Below are 20,963 nucleotides of genomic sequence, written 5' to 3'. Positions count from 1 at the left end.
GTTACTATTTGCATAAAATAGTAGGCCATGATGTCACAGTTGTGAGCTGATCATCAAACTCTTGGATTAAAAAAAACAATACTTCAAGTTAAGATTAATGGTTGATAAAAGCTTTCATATAGTTACAAAATAATGTCTGATCATTTCAGAAACCTTTTGAAGTAATAAAGATTCTTCTCTTGATCAATATTTCTTGCATTATTGTAAACCTTTCTATATTGTTGAATTTGTTTATGAAAAAAGGGAAAACTCACAATATGAACTTTTTATCCATCCATTCAATTGCACAAGTAGTTTGGGCTTTTGTCATGGCAGATCTAAGAAATCTCAAAATGAATTCTTAGGGCTTATTAAGTATGATTTGATTGCTTATTAGTAACCTATGGCTATCACTAAGTGTTGTATCTTATGATTCTTGATGAATTTTTTTCCTCTCTTTTTTCTTTTTTTCCTTTTATGTACACTGAGAGCATATGCACCAAAGACAAATTCCTTGTATGTCCAATCACACTTGGCCAATAAAGAATTCTATTCTATTCTATTATAATTATTCCTCTGAATTTTGCAATACAGTCTTTAATTGCTGGGAAACCTAGCATTCAGAACTAATAATGTTAACAGTCAATCCAGTTTGTACTTTGAAATATTATTTATATAAAAAAATAATAAGGAAGCAGTGGAGTAATTTTATTTTTCTTTGAAGATCTTCTCGTTGATATGTTGGGGGTTCTTGCCAGCTACAGCATTACCGTTAAGGAATTGAAGCTTTTGTTCAGCATGCTTCGTGGTGAAAATGGAATCTGGGTAAGCTATGGCTAATGTAAATATAGTTATGACTTGTTTAATTAAGGTGCAACATCATGTGTAATTAAGCATTTAGCATTTTTTTAAAATTTTTTAAATCGGATTCTGATGACTTCTTTAAAATAAATTTCTATTTGGAAAACTAGATACCAACTAATATACAGTATCTCATTATAAAGTGAATAAAATGGACATTAACTATAAATATAGATACTAGTGGCATGGCATAGCGGTTTTAATGTTGAAATACAACTGGTGAGACCCAGGTTCATATATATGAGGGAATTCATAGGTAACTTTAAGCCTACCACTTTCTTCTGAGGGAAATTTGAGGAGAGTGTTCTGTGTGTGCTGTCTCATTCTTGAAGGTGAGGTAGGATATAAATCTAACAAATAAATACAGTAAAATAATTGTACAATTTTGTTTTTGATAGCCTAGACATGCAGTCAAGCTGTTGTCAGTCCTTAATCAGATGCCACAGAGGCATGGTCCTGATACTTTTTTCAACTTTCCAGGCTGCAGTGCTGCAGTAAGTTTTAAGCAATAATTTATTGATCATAGTAAAACTTAAATCTTCTTCTAATGTATAAATATGAAAATACCATGTTTAATTGTTTCACTTATATAGAATTAGTATGACTACTTTCGGAGCTTTGATATCTGAGAAAGATATCTGAAATGATTTTTCTTAGTAAAACAGTTACTAGGTATATTCCGCGCCATGTTCCATCCCTCAGAAACTCTGGATCACATGCATTATCTATGCTAAAGAAAGAAATGGGAAGTGGGCACACACCCAAAACCCTCCAAGCCCAGACAGATGTATTTTCATCTATTTTCCAAATTCTAGTGTCTTTGTATGAATTATAATGGGATGACTTGGATTAGTGCACTGAGATTACAAATTATTTATTTTTTGCAAAACATTTTTAGTTTTATTTGATAATAATTAACTTTGTTTTCATTTTTTCCATAGGCAATTGCATTGCCTCCAATTGCCAAGTGGCCTTATCAAAATGGGTTTACGCTTAACACTTGGTTTCGCATGGATCCATTGAATAATATTAATGTAGATAAAGATAAACCATATCTTTATTGGTAAGTATCATTGTGATATTTTTAGTGTTGTTTAATTAAATAATTGCTTGCTTCTTTTAGTAGAGAAAACAGGACTTTTCAGATATTTGGTTAATTCCAGACGTTGGTTATAACCAAAGAAAAGACAAAATCTTTACACTATAGTCTTATGTATGTTTACTCAATATCTCCCAATCTATCTTATCTCACAGGGTTGTTTTATTAAGAATTATAGGAAAGAATACTGTGTGTTGATAGAGGAAAGCTTAACATAAACCAAACTATTAAATAAGTAACCTTTTTCAAAGCAACATAGAGGATTCCTATACAATGCATTAACAAACGGATGCTGTATGCTTTCCTAATAATCAATGATACTAAGCATAGCATACATTTAAGTAAACATAAGATTGTGACTTTGAATAAATATAGTTTGTATTTGATCATTTCTTTCCATATCCAAAATTATAAACTATTGGGCTTGGAAATGTATTAGATAGGACTAGGCTGGCCAGCTCAAACAGGTTGGATTTACTCTCTATATAAATGTGTATGTTCTCCCATTTATAAAAAAGAATCTAGTTAAGCTGAAGTCAATATTATAATAAAAATGTGAGAAGTAGACACAGTCTACATTTCAGCTTCACTTACAGTTTCCAAATGTCTGAAATTAATAAATAATAAATTGCACTATTTTTCTTTTGTTATGTAAACACTTTTGGCTTTTGGGCCTAGAAATGGGACAGTAGGAAAAAGATATAGTCATAAAATTTACTATGTATTGCTTTCCAGAAAAAAAAATACAGTATGTACAATATGTTAAGAGATTGTTTGTTGTGTGGATGTACCTGCTGGAACAAGGAGTTTAATAATGACAAAAATATAGGAAATAAGGAAAGGTGACAGTGACAAAAGGAACATTCTGGTTTCATGAGGACAGCTACATGCTTTGTTATATCTTTTGCAGTATTGGGCATGTACCCCAAAGTGATGGAACTTGAGGCATGATTCCATTATTCTGCTTTAGTCAGATGTATTGCATTAGGGCTACCGTAGCTGGATTGCAAAAATGCAGACAACCCTTAAATAGAAGCAAATAATTAGACTTTGCTAGAACTCTTTGCTGCTATCTAGTACACAGATTTTATAGCCCAGATATGGTAGCCTGCATTGCATGACTGGCACTGTGTCCTTAAATAGATTAGACTTGTGTAAAGACAATGTCCTTTAGAGTTTTCACATACCCTGTGGATATGCCATACCAAACTGGGTCAGCCTTGTATGAATTCATTAGGGATTGCTTTCACTGATACTCATTTCTACCACAGTCTTTCTCTCCACAACTTGATAGGCCAAAAGAAGGCAAAGATGCTTCATCTTTCTGCTAATTAAAAAAAAAAGCTGTGGTGGGAAAGACTAGGCAAGACTCTGGGCACATCAAAAAATAAGAACAATTCTTAAGAATATAATTGAGAGGTTTTTTTTTTTTTACTGCCTAGAAGTCTACAAGTAATTAATTTCTGACATCTGGAAAATCCTCATTATGTGTAACCTGAAAAATGCAAGTCTTCTCTTTTACTTGGGAGGAAAAGATATGATAAACAGTCCCCATCAAAGTTTTCTTTTGTCATTTAACTTTGAGATACATTCAGCTGACTAGAGGTAGAGAGATCATTCCACAGGTCAGCTATGTGTAATTGTTAACCCAATGGTAATTTTAAGGTTATAAAACAAAATGTCTGTAGGAGTCTTTATGAAACAATGTTATATGATGTTAATGTCTACTGTTGCTAGTCCTGCTTTTACATGCCAAGAAATCTTTTCCATACCTAGAGACAGGCTCTCCCTCCTGTCTCCCATGATCATTCCCACATACCATTACAATGGTTAAGGACATTAAAGATAATGAATGAAATAACTGCTCTAACAAATCAATATTTCTTAAATGAGTTATGCTTTATGATATGGAGGGTGATATTAACTATTTTTTAAATTATATTTGATACGGATATAATTCTAGTGCATCTGTGAATACAGGGGGGCTCTAAATCCACATTCAGTGGTATGAAATATATATTGACTTTTAGTCTTACATAATCTAGAATATATTTATAATACTACTGTGAATACAATTTTTCCACTTTCCTTTAATGAGGTATTTATAACTCTGATTTTGAATGCTGGCACAATTTTTGCAAGCTTTCCCCCAATTTCCTCATTATATCTTAATAACATCTCTGCAACACAGATACTATCTTTAGTTGCCATTATGCATAGATTTTGTAAAACTTACAATGAATCAACATATTCTCCTGACTCTATTTTTGTAGGAATAAAAGCATTTTGTCCTATTAAAAAAAGGGTTTTTTTAAATTTGTTATTGTCCTTAAGCCTACAATACTGACACTCTGAATTTACAGTTTTAGATCAATTACAGGTATTCCTTGCTTAATGACCAAAATTGGGACCAGCAACTCCATCAAAAAGTGACACAATATTAAGCAAGACATCATATACCATGACACATTTATTAATTCATTTCTGCCATGGTTGTTAAGTGAGTCACTGTCATTATTAAGCAAATCATGATATGACCACAACTTGCTATTTTACTACTGGCTTCTCCATTGATTCTGCTTGATAGCCAGGTGTTACGCATGCACCTGGTGATCATGTGATTGTGGGACCCTATGGCGGCCATAAACACCTGTCAGTTGCAAAACAGCCAAATCTTGATTATGTAACTATGGGAACACAGCAACAGTTGTAAGGTCTGTTGTAACAGTTTGCATGGTCAAGTTTAAATTGCATATTTTTTAAAAAAAGCTTTTCAAATATGGACCATATTTTGTTTTCTATTTATTTTTCTTTTTAAATTTTTCTTCTTTTATCTTTGTATACTAACAGAAACAAAATGTAAAAATCATAATAAAAGTAATATTTATTTGCAGCATTTGAAATATGTACTGTAATGCATATAGCAACAGTCAAATTGTTACAAATGCATTTCAGTTTGTGTATTGTACAGTTTGATTCTATTAATTAAATATAACATAACACAACACAACACAATTTTCTTGGAAAGCTTCTTTTTAAAATATATTTTTTTAAATTTCAGTTTTCGCACCAGCAAAGGGGTTGGCTATTCTGCACATTTTGTTGGTAACTGTTTAATAGTCACATCATTGAAATCAAAAGGCAAAGGTTTTCAACACTGTGTGAAGTATGATTTTCAGCCTCGCAAGGTAAGCACAAAATGCTTATATTAGTAATTGTAAGAATTATCAGAGAATATCAACCTATTTGTAATTATTATTAAAGAGTGGTGAGCCAGGCCAAATTTTTAGTTTACTCTTTGCATTTTGGACAATTTTGAAGTCATCGTAATAAATGCATGCAAAAGGCGAGTTGTCAGAACAAATATATGTGGCAAAACAGAATTCATTATACTAAATTTCTGCACTTTTCTATAGAATATCACTATTATTTGACATTTTTATCAAATTTATTAAATTAAATTGTAGAGTTTTTCTGGATATTCAAAACAAAAAACAAATAATAAATGTATGCCTGCAATTCACAGTATTTTTTTCACTATATTTATTCAGAAATGTTAATTACTTTGTAAAAAATGTTACTCATTTATATATTTCAGATTAGAAGAAAATGAAAACAGTTTTCAAATTTTGTTTCTCTCCTTTTGTTTGTTGAATTTTTTCCTGAGATTTTAAAGTTGCAATATTTTATATTGATTTATTGATTATATGTCTTCAAGTCATTCAGCTGTTAGTAATCATATAGATAGATTTTCTCCATGATGGTCTGTCCATACATAACCTCTGATACTTTCACTGCCAATTCTAAGGATGGCTATTCCACTTGTTGCCATTAATTTGTTTTTCTTAATATTTAATTTTAGTCCCATTTTTTCACTGTGCTCCTTAATTTTTATTATTAAAGTTTGTAATTTTTTTCTACATTTTCAGTTATCAGTGTAGTGCTTTTAGCATAGCATGTTATAATATAATATGGTAAGTTCAAATAATACTGTTCATTGGAACTTTTCATTTTCAAAATTTGATTACAATTTCTCATGAGCAGTGTTTGAAAGATTTATGATTTGGAACACTTTGAGCTTTTAATTTAAACTGCATTATGGATTGTTTGATTTTTAAAACATATTTTTCAATAATTTTTATAAAACTTGAATTATTAAATTTGTATTTTCAGGACAGCACTATTCTACTGTTTTGTATTAAGTAGCATAATTGTTAAAAGAGGTTAAAAGGTAATGCTTCATATATCTTGCCTTTCTTTTTAGTGGTACATGATCAGCATTGTGCACATCTACAATCGTTGGAGAAATAGTGAAATTCGTTGTTACGTTAATGGTCAGCTAGTATCCTATGGTGACATGGCTTGGCATGTGAATACAAATGATGTATGTTTTCAAAAGATTCTTATGTTTCTAAATATATACAGAAAATGCATTTATTTATTTTTGCTTATTTAAAATGTTGATTTATAAGCCCCTCCTCCCCCCCCCCCCCATTCAAAACTGACTCTGGGAGGCATTACAAAAATGTATCTAAAAAAACCTAACAAAATATAAAATAAAACATAAAATAAAAAGGACATTGCATATCGGAGAGAAGACATACTGTGGCCCAAACAAACCAATATCCATCAAATAGATATACCAGCAACCTTTCCAAGAGTAAGTTTTTAAAGATTCATAAATATATGTCCTTCCTAGAAACTGCAGACAAAGAAATACAAGAAAGTGATTGTCCCCATGTCCAGGGAACTCTTTTTAAAAAAACATAATGCAGCTGGGAACAGATCGGTTAGCGGTATATCTCTTTTCTAAGTCAAATTACACATAATTATTGGAGCCCTTTGATATTTTTTTATTTTTTTAAACTATCATCATACAGGATTCCTATTTTCTAAAAGCAACAGCACTTGGAAAGGAATATCTTTTTGGGTACCATTTTCTCAGTACATGCTATTATTTAAAAACATAGTTTTATTTCTCTCACAAATTGCTCCTATATAACCTGGAGAAAAGGGCTTTGACTGCCTAAAGAAAATAAATCACAAGAGATTGAGCCTCACAAATCTCACGAATAATATATATAAATATATGTATTGACAGTAGTGAATCATATTCATATTGAAATGTACATCTTGCCTTTTGCTAGTTCCCTGAAGTGTTTATTCCCCAGACTTCATGGTTTTTAATAATGTCAAACAATAAGAGGTTGTAGCTTTATAACCGTTTCAGATTGGATGATGTGTAAGTAGTATACTGCAAAGACTTTCATCTTCTAATATGCCAACAGATAATTTTAATTATATTAACAAAGAATTTTCTAATATTTTCCTTTTATCTGTGTCACGTTCTTTTGTTCTTCTTTTATACAGAGCTATGACAAATGTTTTTTGGGATCATCTGAAACTGCTGATGCAAATAGGGTTTTTTGTGGTCAACTTGGGGCAGTCTATGTATTCACTGAAGCTCTTAACCCAGCACAGATTTTTGCTGTGCATCAGTTAGGACCTGGATATAAGGTAATATTTTATTATCATTTCAGTTTAGAAAAAAACTTGTTGCATTAAATTATAATGAATTATCTTGTTGTTGTTTGGGCTCCTTTTATATAGTTTTTAAATTATAATTCTCATTTTATAGAATATGCTTTTAAATATACTGTTTTAAAAGTATGTGTAAATATAAAACCATTATACTAAAGCAATTCTAACAGATATCCATAATAAAGAAAATGAATAGAATATTGATTTTTTTAAAAGGTTGCATTGTATAAGACTCTGATATATTCATTTTCAAAACATTGTAAATACTTTTAGTAGAAATATTGTTGTCAAATAATGTAACAAGTCAGCAGATTCACTTTTACATATTGAAGAAAGCTCTTATCTACTAACCCTAGTATCATCTAATATGCGATTCTCATGGTAGTATTTACAAATGTTTTATTTGGTGTGGCATTGGTTGGAATACCTTCTCTTTGCCAACAATTAATTTATTTGTATCTGTGAAGAGTAATTATGTTTCTTTGCTTACAAAAATGCATCAAATTCATATAATAGTTTTCAATTTCTAGGAGATTCTTGTAATATATACTATTAAAATAGTGGGAAACTATAATATACTAGATTTGCAGCTACATAATTCGTGTTGATATATGAGAATTTCAGGGTGAGTTCCTGTTACTTGTCCCAGCTTCTGCCAACCTAGCAGTTCGAAAGCACTTAAAAAATGCAAGTAGAAAAATAGGGACCACCTTTGGTGGGAAAGTAACAGCGGTTCGTGCACCTTGGGCATTTAGTCATGCCGGCCACATGACCATGAAGATGTCTTCGGACAGCGCTGGCTCTTCGGCTTTGAAATGGAGATGAGCACCGCCCCCTAGAGTTGGGAATGACTAGCACATATGTGCAAGGGGAACCTTTACTTTTACCTTATTCCTTCATAGTGCATGTTATAAATCAGCTAGCTTTATTGAAGCTATCTCAATAAATAAAATATCTTTTTAAATGTGTGTTATTCTTCAGTAAAAATGTTTTAGGTCTTTTCAAAGGGCAATGAACATGCTTGATTTTATTAATATGTAATGAAGTGGCCATATCTTGATTATTTATTATGTCATGTAATATAAGACGTGTACTTTTGTAAATACCACAGTGATTGTCTACAGAGTACTTTCTTCTGCAGAGTACTTTCAAATTTAAATCTGAAAGTGATATTCACCTTGCTGAACACCATAAGCAAGTTTTGTATGATGGGAAACTTGCAAGTAGTATTGCTTTCACCTACAATGCTAAGGCTACAGATGCTCAACTATGCCTTGAATCTTCACCAAAGGAAAATCCTTCAATTTTTGTACATTCCCCCCATGCTCTTATGCTTCAGGTTTGTATAACAATAGATTTATTATTTTCAATTTTTCATAGTTTTATTAATGTCACATAAAGCTGTGTTTGAAAGCTACTAAATTTTAAATATATCTCGAATAGTTTGTATTTTTACAAACTATTGATGTATGCAGCCCATACAAATTGTTTCCTCTGTGTTGATGAATTTTCTGTTATGATTATTATCTTTAGTCTGTAATTTGTTTATTATAAACAGTGAATTCATGATCTTGGTTTTAGTGATGGTAATTACTGATGAAATGGCATCCTTACTTATTTATTACAACTGAAATCTGTTTCAATTTCTGTTACTGTTATAATAGAAACAATCCAGTCTTAAATATCTTGAAGAAATGAATCTAAAATAGATGAACTATTTTCATCTAATAGATGACATAATCAGGTGGATTATATTCCCTCTGAGTAGCACATATTTGACCTTGAATGATGGTCCAAAACAAAGATAACTGCTTCTTCTTTTTTAAATGCAGGATGTGAAAGCGATTGTGACACATTCTATCCACAGTGCGATTCATTCAATAGGAGGAATCCAAGTTCTTTTCCCTCTGTTTGCTCAATTAGACAATCGGCAACTTCATGACAGTCAAGTGGAAACAACTGTCTGGTAGGTTTTTATCAGGAAAAAGTATTGTTGGAAATTCTCATAATTTTGCATAATATGTGATAAATGCATTGAGTGATATCTCCCCCCCCACTATGTTTTGTCATTTTTTTCATGATATATGAGGGATAGTATAAATGGTAGTATAAATGGTATATGATAGATAAGTTAAAGTTTTTATGAAAACTTTATGAAATATCATAAAGTTGTTTTCTTTCAGTACTATCATAACTGAAAAATGAAATGTTTCTGATGGAATTAAAAGTAAAGGAATTAATATTAGACATTTCCAAACCTAACCTATAAATGTCAGTGTTTGGTAAAAATAGATTGCCCATCAGGTGATAATATTGGTTAACCTATTAAGGGTTCAAAATCTTAGCAAGATTGAACCTCATTAGTGCTTAAGTCAGGGATGTCAAACTGGCAGCCTCCGGGCCAGATGTGTCACACACGGGCCACGCCCACATTGTGATACATCACGATATGTCACATGATGTGATTGAGTTTTACACCCGTGCCTTAGTAGACCTCTTAGGCTAGACTGTAAATTAAAGAATGGAATGGCAACTCACTTCCATATCATTGCCAGAAAAATTGTGACATCACTAGAAATTAAGCTTGAGTCAAATTAGATTTTATCTTTTTGCTACTACTGTAAATGGTTACAGTGAAATGTGAATAGCTCATAGAAATTTAACTACATTATTTAACATTTACTGTATGAATAAATACCCATTTTTTAAAGCACTTACATTGGACATTTTTCATTTTGATTTTTTTTTCTTAGTAAACTAGAATTAAGTGCTATTATGTGAATTGCTTTAGTAAACATTTATGATATGCTGAAGTGATGTTTGGGGAGTTTGCTCTTCAAAGCTTTAAATGACAATTAACATATAAAAATTCACAAAAGCCAGCAAATGAAAACTGGTAGTAGAATGAAAACATAGTAATTAATAGCATCTAATTATATTACTTGAACTAAATAAATATTTTATAGTGGAATGACACACTCTTAAGTTTAGTAAATAACTCCTGACTGCTACTGAAATTTACTTTTCAGTTTCCCTCATTAGATGTACAGTAGATGTTAGGAATATGTATTTCAAAACGTTTGGGAAGAATATCACACTGTTCATGAAATAAAGAGTGCTATTAATTAAACCCCTTGGAGGGAAGAGCCGAGGACTTTGTTCAGTATCTGTATGACAAAATCACTCAGATTCGGGAAGGTCTGGACTCCGACTGGGTAGATCCAGCGGGAGTGACGGAGGCAGGTCTTGAGACTGTTATCTGGGATGAGTTTGATCCTGTGACCCCAGATGACGTGGACAGGATTCTGGGTAGATTGAACGCGACCACATGTTTGTTGGACCCGTGTCCCTCCTGGTTAGTGCTGGCTTCCCGGGAGGTGACGCGAGGCTGGCTCCAGGGGATTATAAATGCTTCATTGGGTGAGGGTGTCTTCCCCGCCGCCCTTAAGGAGGCGGTGGTGAGACCCCTCCTCAAGAAGCCTTCCCTGGACCCGGCAATATTGGCTAATTATCGTCCAGTCTCCAACCTTCGTTTTGTGGCGAAGGTTGTTGAGAGTGTGGTTGCGGGACAGCTTCCCCAGTACCTGGATGAAGCGTCGTATCTGGATCCGTTCCAGTCGGGTTTCAGGCCTGGATACAGCACGGAAACGGCATTGGTCGCGTTGGTTGATGATCTCTGGAGGGCTCGGGACAGGGGCTGCTCCTCTGTCCTGGTCCTGTTAGATCTCTCAGCGGCTTTTGATACCATCGACCATGGTATCATGCTGCACCGGTTGGAAGAGTTGGGGGTGGGAGGCACCGTACTAAGGTGGTTCTCCTCCTTTCTCTCCGACCGGTCGCAGTCTGTGTTGACAGGGGGGCAGAGGTCGACCCCGAGGCCCCTCATATGTGGGGTGCCGCAGGGATCGGTCCTCTCGCCCCTTTTGTTCAACATTTATGTAAAGCCACTGGGCGAGATCATCCGTGGTTTTGGGGTGGAGTACCATCAGTACGCTGACGACACCCAGCTGTACATCTCCACCCCGGATCACCCCAACGATGCCCTTGAAGTGATGTCCCAGTGCCTGGAGGCCGTACGGATCTGGATGGGGAGGAACAGGCTCAGGCTCAACCCATCCAAGACCGAGTGGCTGTGGTTTCCAACGTCCCGATATAGTCAGCTAATGCCATCGCTGACTATTGGGGGTGAATCATTGGCCCCCACGGATAGGGTTCGCAACTTGGGTGTCCTCCTGGATTCACGGCTGTCGTTAGAAGAGCATGTGACGGCCGTGTCCGGGAGGATTTTTCATCAGGTTCGCCTGATCCGCCAGTTGCGTCCCTATCTAGATCGGGACTCCCTACACACAGTCACTCATGCCCTCGTTACTTCTCGTCTGGATTACTGCAACGCTCTCTACATGGGGCTCCCCTTGAGGTGCACTCGGAGGCTCCAACTGGCGCAGAGTGCGGCCGCGCGGGTGGTGATGGGAGCGACATGGAGTTCCCATGTGACACCTCTCCTGCGCGAGCTGCACTGGCTCCCGGTGGTCTTCCGAGTGCGCTTCAAGGTTCTGGTTATCACCTTTAAAGCGCTCCATGGCTTAGGACCTGGTTATTTACGGGACCGCCTGCTACCACCAATAGCCTCCCACCGGCCAGTACGCTCCCATAGAGAGGGGCTCCTCCGGGTGCCGTCGGCCAAACAATGTCGGCTGTCGGCCCCTAGGGGGAGAGCCTTCTCTGTGGGGGCACCTACGATTTGGAACGAGCTCCCCCCGGAGATACGTAGGATCCCGGATCTGCGCACCTTCCGCCGCGCGCTTAAGACTTTTTTATTTTATCAAGCTGGCCTGGCCTAAATCTTCCCCCTTTTTAAATGTGGGAATTTTAAATTTTTAAATTTTAAATTCGTCTTTTTATAGGGGTATGGGTAAGGCATTTTAAATTGGGGAGCCATTGTAGATTTAATTCTGTTTTAAACGTATTTTAATAGTTTATATTGTATGTTTTTAACTTTTGGCTGTGCACCGCCCCGAGTCCTTCGGGAGAGGGGGCGGTATAAAAATCTAATAAATAAATAAATAAATAAATAATAAATAAAGCACCCCATCTTTTTTCAGACTTCTATGCAGAGGTCCATAAAAAGTGGTCTGCTTTAATGAAAAACTTTGTATGAAGTCCAAAACAAAATTTTGAAATTATTTTTCAAGTATGCATTTCCTAGAAAAAGTGAACATACATAGTTAGTTGGGCTCCTATAAAAGAGAAAATTTCTAGAGTAGATCAAGTTATCACCTGAGCATTCATTCTCCATTTGTACCTAAAGTCCTACCTTCAAAATCATGAAAATACCTCTTAATAACAAATGTTGAGGGTTGTACCTGTTTATTTATTTAAAGCATGAACCAAGCTCTGGGAAGCTCAAAATTCCAAAATAAAATAATTATGTATCTACAATAAAATAAAAATAAAAAGTCCTAACATTGCAGTTAAATTTTCTCATGAAAATGACAAGTTTCCCCATATCAGTCTCATCTTCAGGTCTTAAATGCTTATGGATTGTATTATGGACAATCTACATACCTCAGGGATGAACCCAAGCATGATAGAATCAGAGACAACAATCTACTCATTTCTAAAAGTTTCAGCAAGTTTGTGACAGAGATATTCCTTTACAATTTGGTTGCCAGGCAGTATACTTCCATATCCATTTTGGTGTTGATTGTAAAAAAAGATAGTCGTTACAGTGGAATATTGAACCTAGCAACTTTTGTTTGCTTTTTATATGTGGGAATGTTGACCAATTACAATTTTACAAGGAATGAGCATTGCTGTTATAGTTGGGCTTTTGCTATGTGATATATGTACATTACTTGTTATTTGGGTAGATATGAGCTAGAGCCATGATGGCGAACCTATGGCATGCATGCCAGAGGTGGCACGCAGCGCCCTCTCTGATAGGCCACAAGCCGTTGCGCCAGTTCAGCTTTGCTGTGCATGCACTCACGCCTCCTGCCAGCCAGCTGGTCTTAGGGTCTCTGCTGCGCATGCATGGGGGTGAGGGGCATGTGGGGAGGCTGCAGGTGCATGCACGGGGGCAGAAGGCGTGCGGGGGGGGCCATGCAAGGGGGGCAGGGTGCATGCACACCACCTATGTATGCATTGCATTTTGGGGGTTCTGGCGTTCGTGGGCATTTGTGGGCACGCACATGCTCTTTGGGCACTAGGTCCGGAAAAGGTTAGCCATCACTGTACTAGAGAGATTGTATAGTAGGGAAAACTGAAGTGCATCACACACATGGTGCATCTCACACACACACTTACAAACGAGGAAGAAGATTTGTGGGGAAATTGATTTCAGGAGGGAGAAAAGAATGTCCTAGAAACACAATAACATTGAAAAGTCTCTGGTTTGGGTTGCTTTATTTTGTATTTCAAATTAGCTTTTTAGACATGAAGGGTTATTTAGCATAGATGTGTTGACCTTCTGTTTCTCTGGAAGGAGACTTTACAGTTTTAAAGATGATTCCATGTAGAAGTTGCTGAGGTTTTAGAATTTCAATCTTGTCTTTCTTCCATTATTATTAATAATTTTTAGTATTCTTATTATTTTATATACTATTCTTATTGTTTTTCCTGTTAACTATTTTGTTATTAATATAGTATATAGATGGCAGGCTAACAATTTGTGAACAGATTTAGTAGTTGAGTAGTTTAAAATTCTTTTGGCCTGTTTTGTAAGGGATGGGAATTAATATTGTTGTATTATATTGATCAGCATTCAACTAGAGAGGATGTTATGTGCATATGTTAGTCTTTCTTTAAGACACTTTCTCTTGTGTTTTTTCTTTTTTCTTTTCTTAATATTTTGATGTTTTGTATATAACTTTCCTTGAATAAACTAAATATTATTTATAAAAATAATTATATCAAGAATGGATTACTATGATACAGTGTATATGAAAATTCATTTGAATGGATGATGGAAACTTCAGATAGAAGATGTTGTCAGGTTATAGATTGGATTTGAATATTAGTGTTCATTTCCTTTTCATTTATGAATATGTTCATATTTTAAAGAGCTTAGAACTATTTTACTGAAATTAACTGGATATCTCAAGTAATCTGTGTAATAGATATTTTATTGTTGCAGAAGTCTGAAATAGTTTGTCAGATCAGATCCATTTTGTCTAATATTTTCTAGTAGTCCCTGTAATTGAAATATGTTTATGTCTGGCTGGGAAAGCACCGGGATGGATGTTTAGATCTGAAGAATGTTGGGTATTGAGATACCAAAAGATGTGCTTTATCTGCACTGGTACCTATAGCTATCAACCTGCACTGGATATATTTTTAAAACTGCACATTTATTAACATCATAAAATACATTTTGGTTCAAATAAAATCAGTGTAATTTTGATTTTGTGTAATTTTGTGTAGCTATCTAATATGGATATGGAAAAGTGTTATAAAAAAATCAATATTTCAATAATTCCATATATTGAAATGCTTAGATTTTAGCAGCTTTTTGAAATAATAAGTTTCTTTAAATATATAAATGTTCATCCATTTTTGTGATTGGTGTTACCCATAGTTTTAGATTTAGCATTATAAATGTATTTTGTAAACTTCCATAATGCCTGGTTAATGGTAATGGAATAATTAAATATTTCCATTTAGAAGAAATTCTTATGCTGAGATATTTTGTGCATATTAAGAATGTCATTCATACTTTCTTTTTCTTTTACTTTACTATAGGCCATAGATTATTGTTTGTGATGGAAACATATAGGCTCTTGATTTTTATGAATGCAGAAAAATATATATTGAAGCAAATAAGATTTTTCCAAGTTGCTTTCTAATGCCAAAACAAAACATTTTTTTTTTTTAAATTTGATTTATATGCTGCCCTTCTCCGGAGACTCAGGGCGGCTTACAATGCGTTAAGCAATAGCCTTCATTCTTTTGTATATTTTATACAAAGTCAGCTTATTGCCCCCACAAACTGGGTCCTCATTTCACCTACCTTAGAAAGGATGGAAGGCTGAGTCAACCTTGAGCCTTGGAGAGATTCGAACCAGCAGAAATTGCAGGCAGCTGTGTTAATAACAGGGTGCATTAAAACACTGTACTATCAAGGCTCTTGTTTTGTTTGAATCTATAATTTAAATTTTTAATTTTACAAGATAAAAATCAAATATTTCCTATATCCATCTGTTTATCTCTCTCTCTATTTATCCTTTTATCTACCCATCCATTTACACATTCTGTATCAATAGAATGGGTATTGTATCAAAATACATTTTCTGTATCAATAGAATGAGCATTATATCAAAGTACATGGCAAGAGATTTAATGAAATCATGACTAAATTAAGGTTGTTGGACTAAATGAAGTTCTGTTTAAGGTTTATATGACTGAATCACTTGAGAATTTAAGAGAGATGTCACTGCTACACTGCCAATATCTAGCTCTATTTCCTGTGCCATTGCTATGAAGGGAAGTGGTGCAATTCTTGCACAATTATCTGGATTATAAAATACTAGATATTGACTAAGATTTTGAAATCAAATTCTGACATGATAAAGGTGCTTTGAATCTTATGTTTGGGAGACTGGTGTTTATTTATTTTCACATGGTTTATAATAATAGGATTGATTGATTCAACATTATTACTGAAGGTATTGCTAGCCTTGGCAGAAGAAAGTACGTATATTTTCCATCTTAAATTAGTTCAGCAACTGTAAGCATTCTTGGATGGGTATAGCTCGGCTATAATGAACTATGCTCTGGTAACCTCCTGATTGGATTACTGTAATGCATTATATATAAGGCTACCCTTGAAGATGCCTCCAAGTGTTCAGTTCAGAACTTGTCTGCTATAATTCCCAGTAATCTAACTAAATGAACCACAGTGCCTCATCTCTTAAAGAAATACATTGACTCATTTTTTTTTATTTATGACCCTAGTTTTAGCTCTTGCTTCTTATCTTTTAGAGCCTTAAATGGCTTGGATTGAAATATCTGAAAATACTTCTTTCTTTATAACTTTATTTATTCATTTAATCAATTTATATAGCCACGCATCTGGTCGTCATGACTCTGGATGGCGAACACAGAAATAAAAACCAAAGCAATACAGACAAAGCAAACAACAGTAAGACAATAACAATACAACTCAAATTTTATAATCCAATCATATCAGAAAAAATTACAATATTAGCTTCATCCAATGTACAGGTCCTATGCCCAGAAGAATATCCAGATACTGAATAATTTATGAGATTGTTTTTTTGGGGAGAGATTTATGTTACAAAGGACAGATCCCATTACATCTAGGGCACACTTCTCTGGTTATGCCAGAAGGTACTGCTTAATAAATGGAACCAGGAGCATCCCTGAACTGCTGCATCTAGTGGGCTGGACAAAAACTTCTGCAAGGAAGTGGTCTTGCAAATAACTCTGTCCTTGGAGGATTATAAAACCCATGAAGTGCTTTATATGTGGTAATCAACATCTTGAATTGTACCTGGAAACCTACTGCGAGGCAATGTAGCTCATAGAACAGTGGTATAACATGATAGACACCATGTGTGATGTATCCAATGAGATGTACCACCTGTGGCACGTGTGCCATAGGTTCCCCATCACAGACCTAGTGAATTCCACTTTTAATAGGAGTGTGGAGACAACAGAACTATGAAGGACATCACAAAACACTTCCCTTTCTTCCAATCCCCTAAACCAGTCCAAAAGGATAACATATCAAGAATGATATACCATTCCCAGTGTTTCTCCTGCCAGAGGTCACCCATTACTTCAATCAATGTTGCTTCAGCCCTATACTTTAGTCTAAAATTGGACTGTAACAGCTTCCTTTAGCAGTGCAACCCCTTCTCAAACGTGTTCCCTAAAATGAAAGGATTAAGACGTGATTTATTGTCCAGCATAGTTAGGTCACTTTTTGTCAATTTCATCAGCACTCTAAGCATCTTTTCTGTCATTTCATCACTTGAAGCTCTTTTGTAAATCAAGAGCAGCCTTGAACTTGGCAACCAAAAGTGTAGTCAAATTGTGCACCTGAATCTTCAGGAACTAACTCAACCTCCTTGTAAAAACCCACCTGGTGTCATCAGCCCTCTAGGGCATATCGATAGAATAAGCCTTATCTTCTTGTAGTGGAAAGCAGATCTAGAGCATTTCAAGGCAATCAGACAGAGATTAGTCTATGGAAATGGAGTGATGGTAGGCTCATCAAAACCAAATCATATCACCGCTGCCCTAACACAAAAACCAAATCCAATGTGTGATTACCAATGTGTGTGTGTGGTCCTTGAATGACTTGATTTAGTAGTTGCCATGGTGACCTGAACACCCACAGTGCATCAGAATCCCTGCCCAATGAATCTTCTTCCCCATATGCCTCAGGAACTCCACTGCCAACTGAGTCATGAAGTCAAGAAGCTTAGGCAAGGATGTCGCTACTGTTGGGATATTTTTTTTCCTCTGGTTTTTTCAGAGCAAAATGTCAGATGGTGTAATTCGGAGTTCAAAAAAATTTTTAGCTGAGAAGGCAAGAGTATTGTATGTTCAGTGTAGCCAGGGCCCTATATAAAGAGTGCAACACCCTTTTATAGTTTGGTATAAACAACCAGTTTGTGCATGCCTAACTCTTAAAATCTTGAGGTTGTATTTTCCTAATACGGCATAATTTGATTTCTCATTGTTCTAATTGGTACACTTTATCTCTGTTACTAGGAGTGTAACAGTTTCCCCTAATTCTTTATTTGCCTGTATGACTTTCTCACTTCTGTATAATGACAAAGTACTAACTTTCCTTCTAAAATGGTGTTAGTTTAGCTTTTTAATAATTGTTTCCCACACTAGGCAACAATCCCAAATTATTGTTAGAGCCCAACTTTACAAATAAATTCTCCTATCTAATAATTGCAGACAACTCTGGAGTTTTTAAGAGTATTTTAGATGAGAACAGCCAATCCAACACTCCTGTTCTGGGGTCTCACCTATGTCAGCCCTGGAAGAACAGTCAGACTAGGAAACCAGTGCCATGTAAAACAGTAATTCTTTTATTGTAAATCTATAGGGATAGAATCTTGTAAGCATGAAAACACTTTCCCCTTCCCTTTCTTTATCTTTATTGAATTGGAGAGGGATTTTCCCAAGAGGTTTATTCATGTTGTATTCTTGCCCTGAAGACAGACTCTTTTTATAAGATTGTTGCCTTGGGAGCAGCTCTTACTCTTGTCCGTTAAAGCCATTCTGTGATTCTATATGCTGATGCTTCAAGCAAAACCTGAATGGGAACTTTTTAAAGAGGGTAAAACCTTCTTCTGTGCCAGCTAGATTCTGGTGATACAGTATATATCAGGTCTACTTTCCAGAAGAATTACTAGAGGACACTGTTTCACATTAGTTCTTGAAGTGGATTCTGTATTCATGGTTATCATTATTTAGAGTTTATTTTATAATGTGATATATTGAACATTTTTTCTACTGAAATATTTGATTTATTGAACAGATATAATGAATTTCAGAAACACAGCAATCCATATCACTAAATGGAATAAAATAAGATCTACTTCATTAATTGTGAGCTTTTTAAAATTATTCCACTTTGAATAATTCCAGTTGGAAGTTAACAGTGGCAACTTCTTACTTTTCTAATAATATGATAAGGAAGACATTTGCTCATGTTTAATTATTCATTATTTCTATTCCCAAATTTTTATTTTTTCAAATAAGTATTTTTGTTAGAAAGATTAAGCAACAGCCATTTAAATGCATTAGAAACAACTAAAGAGAATGAACAAAACCATATAAAGCTCTTTAAGAATTACCTTTTTATGTACAAACAACTCTGGAGGATTTTTTTCAGTTAACATTTGGATAATGTCTCCATATTCCATAATATAATGGCTAGGCAAGTGAGTGACATCCAGATTATTTGCGATACATTCTTATAAACTCTAACCTTTGAACCTGCTACCTGGGACTGAGAGAACTAAATCCAAAGAAGATGAAGGTTCTGGGTTCCCTCTCCATAGGAAACTGGTAGTGAATATGGTAGTGCCACTGGTAGTGGCAATGAAATCTGTATTTACCACTTCATTTCTTGATTAAATCTGTTGATAAATATGCCTCTTAGGCTTGTGTATCTTCCTATTTATTGTACATACTATTAAAACTCTATTACTTTATCTGGTTGAAACAGTGAATCATAGGGCAAGAGTTTCTGAACTAAGGTACTTTTAATGGACGAATTTATATAATGACTCAAAAATCCATTGCTTACAAATCCTAAGGGGATAACATTTGTGAAAGTTGTACCTGCTTCAGGCTGCTGCTGTAGTTAGGCTGCTGCTGCAGTCACATCAATTTTGAATGCTCACTTATTTGATTCTATACTTACAAAGCTTCATCTTAATGAACAAATAATGTTTTATAATATAAATGGAATATGTTATCTAGAAGTGGATGAAATTCTACAGATCTGTCTCAAAGTAGTCAGTCCTGACTATATATAATTTTAAGGCTATCATAAGTTCTTGATGGGTCTGAAAATATTACAAAAGCAATTTATTTAGAATAACAAAACATGGTGAGCATGGCATATATTTTTATATGTTAATTCTAGTGTCTTCTGTTGAAAACTTTGGCAAGTTTCATTTTTATCCTCATTTACTTATGACTAGCATTATTAAGAATGCTATTATAGATGTACAGATGATTTAAAACATAAGTCATATGTTTTAACATAAAACTTGTTTCATTTAGAATGGAAATGACAAACATTCTAGTCCTTACCTCCATTGTTGCTGAGTTTAATTTCAGTATTTAGGTCTAATGATACTTAAGTATATATCAGGCATGTTTTTCTGTCAATTCTCTGCTTCTGTAGCTAGAGAGGATGAAAATTGGTGGCAGGAAAGAACAGTGACCTAAGCTTATTTTTAGCTTTTGATAATGCTGAATATGCTTAAGAGTTTCCACTTTTAGATGGAAATTACAATCTTCTGTTTAGTAGTCTTTGCTCCTACTGATCTTCTCTGCTTCTCAAGGATAAAGTTGGTTAATAGAGAGGACACAGAAGAGCCATGTTTTTTTGAGAGTTCTAAAACTTGGAAAATTCAGTCATAGGTGGGCAATTGGGTTGATCCATTTTTGTTACAGATAAACTTCAGTAGTATTGGCCAGCGTATTGTGTATATATTACTATCTTATGGACACATACTGTTGTATACTAGGTGAGATGTGGTATAGTGGAGATCTAGGAATGGCCTGAAGTATCCTTTATATTTGCCTTTATATCTAGGGGAGTTGGAAATAGGCAACAATGGAGAGATTTTTATGGCAGTGCACAGAATTTTGCAAGTTTAATGTGAATCCTGTACCAGTCCAATGCAGTTTAGTTCCTGGTAAGTTGTTTATAAATGTTACTCCCCCTCTGTTCACTAATGACTTTTTATAAAGATTTTCATGG

At 34.7% G+C, this 20,963-nt stretch overlaps 1 protein-coding gene across 4 annotated transcripts in view; it reads left to right on the top strand.

The window, feature by feature from the left end:
* NBEA (neurobeachin) overlaps positions 1-20,963 on the top strand; it is a 355,376-nt gene that overhangs the window by 28,397 nt on the left and 306,016 nt on the right. For all 4 annotated transcript variants that reach the window (XM_070942793.1, XM_070942796.1, XM_070942795.1 and 1 more), the window contains exons 3-10: positions 704-804; positions 1,239-1,334; positions 1,782-1,903; positions 5,001-5,127; positions 6,204-6,323; positions 7,310-7,456; positions 8,622-8,819; positions 9,313-9,446. In XM_070942793.1, coding sequence (XP_070798894.1) covers positions 704-804; positions 1,239-1,334; positions 1,782-1,903; positions 5,001-5,127; positions 6,204-6,323; positions 7,310-7,456; positions 8,622-8,819; positions 9,313-9,446 — 1,045 coding nt within the window. The remainder of the gene's footprint in view (positions 1-703; positions 805-1,238; positions 1,335-1,781; positions 1,904-5,000; positions 5,128-6,203; positions 6,324-7,309; positions 7,457-8,621; positions 8,820-9,312; positions 9,447-20,963) is intronic.

Source organism: Pituophis catenifer, unplaced genomic scaffold, assembly GCF_029215685.1.
Source record: "Pituophis catenifer annectens isolate HBS135680 unplaced genomic scaffold, rPitCat1.0.hap2 SCAF_4, whole genome shotgun sequence".
Classification (NCBI taxonomy): domain Eukaryota; kingdom Metazoa; phylum Chordata; class Lepidosauria; order Squamata; family Colubridae; genus Pituophis; species Pituophis catenifer.
This window is presented reverse-complemented; position numbering and strand designations above follow the sequence as displayed.